This window comes from Leptopilina boulardi, unplaced genomic scaffold (genome assembly GCF_019393585.1).
Source record: "Leptopilina boulardi isolate dan_hultmark-lab unplaced genomic scaffold, ZJU_Lbou_2.1 LbouV2_243, whole genome shotgun sequence".
Lineage (NCBI taxonomy): Eukaryota > Metazoa > Arthropoda > Insecta > Hymenoptera > Figitidae > Leptopilina > Leptopilina boulardi.
In genome coordinates, this window is record NW_026137800.1 from 89,685 (window position 1) to 103,047 (window position 13,363).

Here is a 13,363-nt window from a genome sequence, read left to right on the forward strand (position 1 = left end):
TTTTATGAGACTTCCTTTTTTTGTTGTTATAAGAAAGCAAGGAGACTGCTGAGCATAAGCAGAGCTAGATATTAAGCATTTTCTTTTCCTTTTTTTATGAGACTAGTCATAATAAACTTTTTATGGCTACCAAACGTGCAAAACAATACAAACAATTAAAATGTGCAAACATTGAACAAATACTGTAAATCAGATATCTAAAGAGAAGATTTAACGAAGACTAAAATTTATGAGTATATATTCTAGAGAGACTCGGAGTTCATGTTAATAATTGTTCTAGGTTTAAGAAAGGAAGAGGAAAAAAAATTTATATTTCTGGTTTTCTGACACATATCACATATGCAGAGATATAGGAATGAAAGATCAATTAGCACCACAGTAAAAAAGTTGTATACCAGAAGCCTGGATTCCGTATACCAACTCCTAAGAAGAAGGCGCTGCTTCTGTTCGATTTTAGTATTGTGTTTGCACAAAATCGACCTACAATATTTATTCCTCAAAAAGTTCAGATGCTGAACTAAATTTCTCTCAGTGTAGGTAAACTGCATATGTTTAATAAATAAATAAAATACACATTGTTTGTACAAAATTTTTTATTTATTTTTTTCACAAACATCACAAAAGCTCCCTTTTGTTATACATGTAATTTAGAGAAATTTAATAAATATTTAGATTACATATACAAATTCTATAATTTCCACTGCCGAAACTTATTTATACAGAATATAAAGCATAAACAATTGTAAAATATTGATTTAATGTTTAAAAAGTAATAAAAATTATAAGGAGATTCACAAATAAAAATTACTTAATCATTTGTTGAGAATACTATATTATTAGGCATACATCCTGTACTATTATTTTAATAAAAATATAATACATTTTTGTAAAATACTAAGTTTTCATTTCTTGTATGAAAATAATAATTAAGTTTTCTTTAGGAAGATCAACAGGTTATTGGAAAGAAAATCTATTTTAAAAGAATACATTTGTTGTCAACTATCATGCATTAAGTATATGGATAAAAGGTGAGAGGTTTATGAATATCCCATAAAATTCATTAGTTCAAATTTTTATTTAGATAGAATTTTTTTTAGCAGAAAATTTATTTTTTTGAATTATCATTTGACAGAATTTATTTTTAAACGAATTTTTACTCAACACATTTTTTGGATAATTTTTATTTTAACGAATTTCTTTTTACTAGCATTTTATTTAATGTAAACTTTTTATCAATTAAAAATTATTATTAATTATTAATTTATAAATTAAAATTTTTGATTAAATTCGAAAAATAAAAATTCGAATAAAAGAAAATTTTATCGAAATTTCACATCAAATGAACATTCTGACTAATGAACATTATTGGATATTCGTGCGCTAAAAAGAGATTAAACCAACCTAGGAAAAAGGTACATTTTTAAGAAGAAATTGAAAAATAATTAAAAATAAATTTATATGACATATTTTTCATTAAATTTTTCTTATATATTATTAAATTTTTTTCCATTACTTACAACAATTTGATAAATGTGTGACATTATTTCTGCAGTCGTTCATAGTTATAATATTAACATTTTAATATTGTTCAACGTAAATTAAATTTTTTTTCTAAATTAGAAGTAAAAATCCTGCAATTACTTTTTAGAAATCATTTTAATTAATTTTTAGATACTGCTTGAGATCTCTATTGTTCAGAATTAATTAAATACGAAAAAACTGAGTTAGGATTTTCTTTAGAATATATTTCCAAAAATGTACCTTTCAACTATTGGTTTTATTTTTTCAAAAATGTACTACTTTTCTATATACACTGTTTTAATATATTATATATTCATTTGTAAACAAATACGTGAGTGAAAAAGTAATATGATATTTTTTACTAACGATCTGCTGGAAAATTTGTGTTCACAACAGTAAAAAATATAATATTTTTTTTGTTACATTAAGGAGAATGGAGCCCCTAACATAACCTCAAAACTGAAAAATAATTTTTAACGTTAACACAAATTTAATAAAAATCAATTGCAAACAATTTTGGAAAAATTTAGTTATACATTTTCCTTAAAAAAATTATATTGAGTGAAAATCTTTTGATAAATAATTTTATTTTTTTTTCATTTTGACTTATTTCTTTCAGGTTAGACAAAAAAAGCAATTTTTATCGAATTTTTATAAACAATAGCTTACATTATTGTAATTATTCTTTAGAATACTGATTATCCCTAGGAGGTTTGTAATTAAATAAATACAATAAAAGTAGGTATATTGTTAAAAAAATTATAAACACAAATATTTATTAAATAATTTTTTAGTAATATACTTTTAACAATTGAAAAAAGTTTACATAGAGATAAAAATTCTGATTTTTGTCTGTTCTGAAAGAAAAAAGTAAAAATTAAAAAAAAATTATTTAACAAAAGAATTTAATTCAACATATTTTTTTCCGGAAAGCGTACAACTAAATAGTTCCAAAATTGTTTAAAATTTATTTTCATTGAATTTTTGTTTTCGTTAAAATTCATTTTTCAGTTTTGAGATTATGTTAGGGCCTCCATCCTCTATAACACATCTTGGAGGTTTTTTTCTCTTTTTTTCCCCCAAAAAATGATAGTATTAAATAGGAGAAAAAAATTTAAATGAAAACTTAAGTTATTTCTCTATAAATATTGAGAAAACCTTATTAATTTTTTAAATAAATATTCTTTGACAATTACATTTTTGTTCTGTTGTGAACACGTTTATAGTTCATATTGTAAATTTCATCGGCATAAAAATATGTTACAATCCAAACAACTTCACGAAGAGAAGAAGAAGAAAAAACTAACTGACTGTATTCTTCTCTTCATGCACAAATTTCTTAGACGAATAAACACACAAAACTTTTCATAACCGTTTTAATTAAGGCACATTTGTATATTAAAAATCCTGCCCTTGTAGAGAGTTAAGTTTTTATAAAACTTTATTATTATGACACAATTGATATAAAACTTTCGTATAACTGATATGCTTTTCATAATTACAATTATTTTCCAATTAACAAAATTTTATTACATATAAGAATTAAAATTCTAAGCTGTTTCTTTTTCATTTATATATATATATAATTGTATTAACTGAATAAATAATTAAGGTTTTGTTTCTCTTGTCACTATAGTTCACACATTAAATAAAGCAGAGTTTATACAAAATAAAGACAGAATAAAAAATGTTTTAGAATCAAAAGATAGAAAGAGTATCTTTTGTATCTAAAAACGTTAGAAATAATTAAATTATTTCTTATTGGGTAATTCTTTATGCAGAAAATTTAAAAAGTTAATTTAACTTTTTCAAAGTATTTTTAAAAGTATTTTCAAAAGTATTTTAAAATTTCACTTAACAATTGTAATAATCTCAATTTTTTTTGAACAATGTCCTGCTTTACACGACAAAACAAGTTTAACATTGTTTATTTTATTTGTAATAAAGATGTTAAAAAATATATATACTTAGTTTTTTCAATAATACATTTTCGAAAGATAACTTTAAGAATTATTTTTTATCCCAAACATATATATTTTTTTCTTTTTGTACGCAAGAAAAGTCGTACTTTCATAAAACACAAAGAAGACACGCTTGACGATATGAATAGTATATTTTTTGGATTCCTTATTTAAATGTTATCACTGATGATGATGATGTGACGCATAATACATCAATCTACCATCAACTCAAAGTGTACAGATCCTAATTTTTCATGGCGATTATGTATTATATTTTTTGCCCATGCTTTGCATTCAACATTTATCAGAATTCCTCCTGAAAAATTAAATTTAAGAATATTATGCAATCATTTATCAAAACTATTTTTACAAATTGTGAAATTTTCTGAGAGATGTGATGGTTTTATCAGATTTGTGATATTTTTTTAATTACTAAAGTTACAGTGGAAAATATACACGGTGTTTTTAGAAATAGCGCAACTTTCAAATTTCGCCTGGGTTACGCTAACCCAGTCACAGTATCCTGAGGGTTAAAAAAGTAAACTATAAAAAAAATTTTTTTTAAACTATTCAAATATATGGGACGCATAAATATTCCCCACATTGAACTTACAAGAATTTTCGCGGTGTTGAACTAAAAATTATCGAATTTCTATTTAAAAGAATTTTATAAAGTAGATTTTATATTCAACTGAACTTTTACATAACAGACACTCTACCCGGTAAGAATGCTATTGGCTAAATTTTTGACATTTAACAACTAATATTGGTATCGTCTTCTCAATTTCCTTTCCTTACAAGCGACGCCTGGAAAAATTTGCCCAAGGGCGCAAACAAGGCTAGGACCGGTACTGAGTCCGGCTAAATGAAAACTTTACGATATAAAAATTCTGTTGGATTTTATAATTTATTTTATAAACTTCTGTTAAATATAAAATTCGATAATTTTTAATTCGATATCTTAAAAATTCTAATAAGTTCAATATTGGGAACATGTATAAACGTCGTTGACACTTTGAGACCACATATTCTATGACAAGTAATAGAGGTATAAAAGGGGTTAAGGATCATGATGCAGCATCATGAAAATTTAGAAAAAAAATTATTAATTAAGAACTTTTGTAATAGAACTTAAAAGTCAGGAAAAATTGAAATTTGAACTTCTTTCACAGTTTTTAATATTTTTCTTAGACAATTTTTTAAAAACTTTTTTCATCATTCTGAACAATCAATCGTTAAATGGTTAAAAAATGTCAGTAACTTTTTAAAAATAACATACTTTATGGGAAATAGGAGTATTTTTACCTGAAAATGTTTTAAATAATTAAATTTTATAAGAACTGGATAAACCAGGAGGGGTTCTTTATATTTATTTCATAAACATTTTGCTTCCTCGTGGAGGAAGCTATGAATTTTTCTAATTCAATTGATTGATTTAAAACATTTCGAGTTAAAAACTGATTTAAATTATTTAAATTTTTTGAAAAATTAAGAAAATTTTAATTCATTTTGGGTGTAACATATACTTTATATATACGAATCGATTCGTTTCAATGCAAGGAATTCAATTATTTTATGTATTAACTTGAATTAAAAAAAACACCAAATTTTTTAGCTAAAATGTAAATTTTTGATTTTTTAACTTTCATTAATTCTTTAAATTTCAATCAAATCTATACTTTATATATATCAATCGATTGGTCTTGGTGTAAGGAAGACGATTATATTATATACAACCTTAAATTTTTCTATTTAAAAATTTTTTCAATTAAAAAAAAATTTTAGAAAAAAGGCGATAAAATTTTTTTTTTGGTATTTTTAAAAATCCTCTCGTCATTTTTGAGAGATTAATGTGATAAATAAGCCTACCAAATTTTATCCAAATTCATTAAAACCTGTTAAAGATATCGTGTTCACAATTAAGATTTTTAGAAATAATTGAATTACAAGAGATTTTAAATTGAAATTTTTGTAAAATTTAATTGCTAAAAACTTTTTATAAATTACAGACAATAATTAAATATTCAAAATTTTTTAATTAAATTAAATAATTAAAAAATTTTCTAAATAATAATTTGTAATTTAGAAGGAAAAAGACCGGTTAAATTTCAATTCAACAAAATTAATATTGTTTAGGATTGTCAATTTGTTTCCTGACAAAGTTGAGTAATATTAATATAATATGAAAAATTAAAAAACCATTAATTTGTTAATATTTTTTTAAATAAAACTAAAAATTCTCGAAAATTAAAAAATTGAATTTCTCTCACAATTTCTTTTATTTTTATTGGTGATTATTTTATAGGCTTTTTTTATTGATTTTAAACAATCAAACGTTTAGATTTTAAAATACAAAAATTTTTTAAAACATTAAAAATGTGAAAAATAAAAGAAAATTTGAAAAATAAAAGAAAATTTGTAAAATAGTTCTAAAATTAATGTTTTTTATTTTTCATAGTGAAATGTGATTTCAGATTCTGAGAAAATGCCAAAAAAAATTGTTTACCCCTAAACAAGATTAATTTTGATTGGTTTAAATTTTACTTACTTTAAAAATTCAACTTCATCCACAATTTTAATTATTTTTCATCGTCGAAATTTTATACGTTTTTTTTATTATTCTGAACAATCAATCGGATGGATTTTAAACATTTTTAATTTTTGCAAAAAAAAAACAAATTTCCAAAATGGAAAAAAATAATTTTTTTTAATTTTAATAATATATAATATTAGATCCTAAATAATGACAGAAAAAAATGTATATCCATTAACAACATTAATTTCGATAGGCTGAAATTTCACTTAAATAATAAATTAAATTAAAAAATACATAAATACTTAAATTTCCCCTTAAATAATAAAATTTGAATTGCTGAAGATTTTTAAAATAAATTTGAGACAATAATTGACTTTTAGAGAATTCAAATTTTCAAAATAATTGAATTTTGAAATATCTTCAGTTTGCACCAAAAAAAGTTATATAGGTATTTTGATTGAATAAATTGATTTTGAATAAATTAGGTAATTATTGTTTAATTTTATTTTGTAAAATAAGAAGGTATCTTACTTGTTAATCGTTTGAAATGCACAGCAACTAATGGACTTAAGTATCCTTCTGCATTTTCAAAAGGATAATAATAACCAGGAAATCCTTGTTCTTTTGGTATTATTTCAATAGGACCAATGTTTTCTTCATCAGCTGGATTTTCACCTTCACAAGATACCCAGATTGTATTCAGCTTTCGAGAATCTTGCATTTTCAAGGTACGAATATGACTTTTCAATGATTCTGGCATATTTGATGGCAATTCTTCGGTGTTATTGTAAAACTCAGGTCTCCATCCATAAATCTGAAAATTTTTTATTTTCATAAACAATGTAAACATTTTTGTTTTAAGAGAACAAACATTTTCTCTGGAAATTCTTATTAGAAATTCCAATTGGAAATTGGAAAATCTGTAAAAATTTCGATTAAAATTACAATAAATTTTTTTGCAATTAATAAAAATGTTATTTTAAAATTTCTAATATTTCCAAAAATTCTTTTCATCAAATTCTTTAAAATTTTCATAATTTCAATTTTTTTTAAATTGTCGTTGGTTATAAATTCATAAAAATAACCGATAAAACTAAAGATCAAATTAGTATGAAATTTCAAAACATCGAATTCGAAACTTTAACACATTTAAAAAGTTAAACTAAACATTAAATTTGTAAATAAAGAATAAAGATTTAATTTTGCTTCCTCATGAGGAAGCTTTGCATTAGTGACATTTTTCGATTTTTTAAAATTGGGTTATATAGACTCATTTTCAACTAAAAATAATATATATATGAAGTCCTGAGCAAATGTGCAGATGTATGTGTGTGTGTATGTCACAAAATATTGTGTACAAATTATCTCAGAAACGTTTTAACGGATTGTCCTGAAATTTTGTATGCTTATTGTAATCATTAATACCTAAAATCTGACACAAGGTTTTCCGAATATATTCACAACATTTTATTTTTTACAATTTTTTCAAAATTAAAAAAAAAATTTTTTTTTCTAAATATTTTTTTCTTTATAAATTTAATTTTGTTTAGTAAAAAAAACTTATTTCTTGCATTAAAACGAGTCGATTAGCCTATATAAAGTTCATATTTTACTGAAATCTATAGATTAAATCATTTTTTTGAATTTTTGAAAATAATCGTTTTTTGTATTTTTTGAAATAACTTTTTCTGATATAAAAATTTTAATTAATTCTTGTCAAAATTGTATTCCTGGCATAAAAACGAATCGATTGATGTATATAAAGTTTACATTTTACCAATATTTGTAAAATTGATCGCTATTTTAGTTGTAATCCCTCTTTTAATCTTGAATATAAGTGTATCATGATGAGGAAGCTAAATGGTCATGAAATGAACACTTAGTTTTATTTCATCAAATCGGATTGAAGTTTTTATTTAATTTACAAATTTTATGTGTATTTTAAATTTTAAGTTAAAGTTACGAGTAAGATGATTGCAAATTTTTTTTATTTACATATTTATGTAGTTTTTCCTGAAGTTTCTGAAAATTTTAAAAAGTTAAAAAATAATTTTTTTATTATTTGTAAAAAAAAAATATTTATTTACGATGGTAAATAGGTTTCTCTTATTAAGTATTTCATTAACCTAATCATATCTGATAAGGTAGAAATTTTATTGACCAACAGTCAAATTTGTATGTACGAAACTCGTACAAATATTTTCGTGCATGGTTTCTGAAAAAAGTGGATCGCCTCTCGCTGCTGGGGTATGATCCCAGAACTCTCTGTAGCTCAATTGGTAGAGCATCTTACCGGCAATAAGAAGGTTCTGGGATCATACCCCAGCAGCGAGAGGCGATCCACTTTTTTCAGAAACCATGCACGAAAATATTTGTACGAGTTTCGTACATACAGATTTGACTGTTGGTCAATAAAATTTCTACCTTATCAGATATGATTAGGTTAATGAAATACTTAATAAGAGAAACCTATTTACCATCTTAATTACAATATTAAATTCAAAACAAAATTACCATCCTCACTAAAAAATATTTATGTTTGAATTTCCAACGAAATTTTCGTGGATTCTTCAACCTGAATTTGCCGAAAATCATTACTCGTGACGATACTTCTATAATGGTATAGTTTTAGTTTCAAACTTTTAACTTTAATTCAAGATTACTTCAGTTTCACTGGTTTATACACTGAGAAAAAAAATTTAGTGTTCGCAGCAAAATTGTTTGATTAGGCAATTATGCTTCTTGTAACCAAATTTTGGTTGGCTGAAACAAAGTCGTTGAGTTATCTCAACCAAACATTTGGTTTGGCCAACAAAATTATTTGGTTGAACATTTTTAAATTCCAACCAAAATTCGGTTACGACAACAAAATAATTTGGTTAACACAACAAAATAGTTTGGTCTAAAAAACCAAATGATCGTTTGTTGTCCTAACCAAAATTTGGTTGCGACAACTAAATAATTTGATTCGCTCTCAGCTCATAGCTCAAGAGAACAGTTAGTTTAAATCTCTCACTAGGATGGGTAGTCCAGTGATCAGAGCTCCCGATCTTCAGTTTTAAAACAGATGTTCGATCCCAGACGGAGATGAGATTTTTCAAAGTCCACAAATATTTCAATTGGATAAATATAAATTTAATGTTAAATTGATAATAAATAAATAATGAAACAAATAAAAAAAGAAAAGAAATAAGGTAGAATAAAATTTTTAATTTTACAAAAAAAACTGTTTGTTTGATCAACCAAACATTTTTGTTGACCTAACAAAAAAAATTTGGTTGAGCTAACCAGACATTTTTGTTATGCCAACAAAAAACACTCAACCAAATTTTTTAGTTGACTCAAACAAATAGTTTGGTTGCTTAAATACCAACAAAATTTTTTTGTTGGTCCAACCAAATTTTGGTTGCTCTGACTAAACATTTTTCTCAGTGTAACATTTTTGCAGGTAGTATTATATTGGGCTAAAAGTTTGCAGGAAACTAACAGCAACTATAGTGTAAATATATGATTCTTTGTCTTATAAATCATTTAAATTTATTGCATAGTTACAGCTGCTTTGTACAATTACAGCCCACAAGTATTCATTACAATTTTGTACTGCAAATTTCCTGCAAGTCTGTTAATAAAATTATCACAAGGTGAACATTTTCGTACTTGTTTCATGTTTCATTTTATGAAATATAAAATAATATAATATAATAAATTTGAACTGAGTTCTCAAAAATTAAGGGTAGGTTCTTGTAAGGTAGCGCCATCTACATCAAAAACTAAAATTTCGAAAAATTTTAATCAGAACTTACTTGAAAACAAAACAAAATGCTTTGTTCTTTAGAACAATTTATTATTGGCAAAAATACACCATCCAAAAAAAGTGCTCATACGTAATTTATCGAATGGTAAATTATCCTAAAGAACAAAATATATATATTTTTGAGTAGTACTGTTAAAAATTTTCCGAAATTTTAGTTTTAATGTAGATGGCGCTGCCTTACAAGGACCTACCCTTGAATGAATTTCTATATTACAGAATTATTAAGCGAATTTTAATTTTATAGATTTTTTATATCATCAAATTTGAATTTGACAAAATTATTATTTGCTAAAATTTTCATTCGAAATAATAGTCATTTAAAGGAATTTTTATTTTACAAAAAGAATATAAGAAAGAATCCAGACAAATGAAATTTCTGTAAAATAAGCATTCGGTTTTCTAAGAATTCCGTCAAATGTAAATTCAAACAAATGAAAATTCATCTAGTAAAAAATTCTCAGACTTATGTCTAATGAAAATTCGATCAAATAATAATTCAGTCAAATTCAATCGATGAAATAAAAAATATGTAAATGTAAAATTCGCTTAAGAAACAATTCTGTAATAAAGAAATTCAGAATTTCTATTAAATAATAAGTCGAAAAAATAAAAATTCGGTTAAAATTAATTTAAAGCATATTCATGCGTCTTTTTTTTCATCACACAAAACTTTACCTTGTTCAGCTTTAAAAAGATGCATGGAGCTGATTTATGATAATTAAACAAATTTTTCTCAGTGCATGGATGAAATTTGTAAATATCCACATCGCATACTTGTCCGGGTGGAGGATTATTTCCATATTCACAGTTATAAATATTTGCTCCTAAACCAGTTCTTTTTCCTGGAGTTCTATATTCTATAACGCATGAAATTGGTATGTATAAAAATATTGTTTTTAAATTAAAATTTAATAACTAATTTATCATTAATTTTTATATTAAAATGTTGCTATTTATTTTGCAAATTATAACTAAGATTTTTATGTACATAGTATACAAGAATAAATAAATAATAATACTAAGTATTTTATTTTCTTTTTTAGAAATGGTAAAATAATAATTACCTGTCAAAAACTCCTCTAAAGATTTCACCCAGTATTTAAAGTTATCTGAATCTGTTGCTTTGTACCAAATTAAGGTACTTTCAACATTTTCTGATGGTGGTTGAGGTCTGAAACCCAAACCTGAAATATGATTAAAAAATTATTGTTTAAAGAAATATCTTTAATAAATAAATATAGGGTAAGTTACCGATGGTACACCAATTGTCGATGGTTTTAATTTTCTTTTTCCGATAAATAGTATATTGTAGAAATATTAAAAACCAAAATAATTTCTAAATTAACCTTATATTTCCAATTACATATTTACCCCATTAAATTTCATATCGATGGCAGATCGATTATTGACATGGGAAAAGGAATATAACGTAATTAACGAGTTTCAGTCGGCATTGAGAGGGGGAAGAGCGCACAGAAAAAAAGGTGGGTAAAAAGTTGTAAAGATAGAGGATAAAAGTCGTTAGGATACAAGGATAAAGGTTAAGGGTAAAGGATAAACTTGTGATGGATAAAAATGTTACTAAAATATTACTAAAAAAATGGATGTCATATTTGAGTAAACTGTCGACTTTTAATAAAAATATAAGTAATTTTACACTTAACTTATTAAATCCAGAAATTTTTTATAAATAAGTAATTGCATGTGGAAATATTTTGCCTATAATTATTGTCTATTAATAAAAATGTCTTTGACTAATACAACTGACAGCTGACGACAGTCCGTAAATAATCAGAACTGGGAAATTACAACTCAACGTCTGTATTGTTGCACGAAAGCAGAGTTGGGTAGTAACTGAATTTTTTGTGCAAAAAAAGTGTCAGTTCATGGCTGTGTCAGTTCATCGAGATATTTCGAGTTCAAGATATGACGTCAGAGGCCTGGAGGCACAACAAACAGACGACACAATGTTATTCTTACGGGGAACAAAATTTGTTTCCACTTTCATCAATTTTATTCATAATTTAATTATGGAAAACGTTTGTTGACATATAATAAAATTAAAATGTGTGTTGATAATTAATTTTGTTATATATTTGATTCATTTGCATTGATAGATTCTTTGAATTCGTGACATTTTACATTTTAACATTATTAAACAATATCCAGTATGCATGTTATTAAAAAAGATATAAAATATATATTTTAAGTGGGAATTACCGCAGCAGTAAAAGATTTCAAGTTAGTAAACAAACACCCCTAACCTCAAAATTTATATTTTATCACGAATTCAGAGAATCTATAAATGCAATTGAATCAAATATATAACAAAATTAATTATCAACACACATTTTAATTTTATTATATGTCAACAAACGTTTTCCATAATTAAATTATGAATAAAATTGATGAAAGTGGAAACAAATTTTGTTCCCCGTAAGAATAACATTGTATCGTCTGTTTGTTGTGCCTCCAGGCCTCTGACGTCATATCTTGAACTCGAAATATCTCGATGAACTGACACAGCCATGAACTGACACTTTTTTTGCACAAAAAATTCAGTTACTACCCAACTCTGCTTTCGTGCAACAATACAGACGTTGAGTTGTAATTTCCCAGTTCTGATTATTTACGGACTGTCGTCAGCTGTCAGTTGTATTAGTCAAAGACATTTTTATTAATAGACAATAATTATAGGCAAAATATTTCCACATGCAATTACTTATTTATAAAAAATTTCTGGATTTAATAAGTTAAGTGTAAAATTACTTATATTTTTATTAAAAGTCGACAGTTTACTCAAATATGACATCCATTTTTTTAGTAATATTTTAGTAACATTTTTATCCATCACAAATTTATCCTTTACCCTGTATCCTAACGACTTTTATCCTCTATCTTTACAACTTTTTACCCACCTTTTTTCTGTGAGGGTGTTTGGATAACCTCTTTACATTGCAAGCTGCAATACAGATTCATTTAAATAATCCTAAGGGGGTGGTTTATGCTTTGCTTGTAGATTTTAAGAGTGCTTTCCCCTCTGTATCCCATGATATTCTGTGGAGTAAGCTACACTCGCTTGGCATAAGTGTGAGGTTCAGAAAAATTGTTCAGGACCTATATAGTAAGTCTATGGCTTGTGTGAGGAGTAGCGAGGAAAAAACATATTTTGTCAAAGTTTCTCAAGGTGTGCTCCAAGGAGAAGTACTTAGTCCGCATCTGTTTTCATTATTTATTAATGACATAGATGAATTTTTGAGGAAAAAAAATTGTGGAGGATTATTGTTGATTGTAGTATGAGGAATGCGTGTGACAGTCGAGAGAAGGATTTTAGGAGAAAATATTACACGGAAAGAAAAAATGTAAAGAATATTTTAATACTGGTATTGAAAAGTTGGATGAAATGGGATAATTTTAATATTTATTTGATTTGCTAAAGTTTCTTTCAAGACTTTTAAGCAATTTTATTATGTGTATAATAAAATGTCTGAGACGTATTAAGAAAATTATAGCTAATAATTATTATTACAT

At 25.0% G+C, this 13,363-nt stretch overlaps 1 protein-coding gene across 1 annotated transcript in view; it reads right to left on the reverse strand.

The window, feature by feature from the left end:
• Window positions 1-1,898: 1,898 nt before the first annotated feature.
• LOC127280386 (sodium/potassium-transporting ATPase subunit beta-2-like) overlaps window positions 1,899-13,363 on the reverse strand; it is a 35,299-nt gene continuing 23,834 nt past the window's right edge. The window contains exons 3-6 of the mRNA XM_051303343.1: window positions 10,897-11,016; window positions 10,508-10,689; window positions 6,550-6,832; window positions 1,899-3,798 (exon numbers count right to left, since the gene is read on the reverse strand). Coding sequence (XP_051159300.1) covers window positions 3,695-3,798; window positions 6,550-6,832; window positions 10,508-10,689; window positions 10,897-11,016 — 689 coding nt within the window. The 3' untranslated portion in view covers window positions 1,899-3,694. The remainder of the gene's footprint in view (window positions 3,799-6,549; window positions 6,833-10,507; window positions 10,690-10,896; window positions 11,017-13,363) is intronic.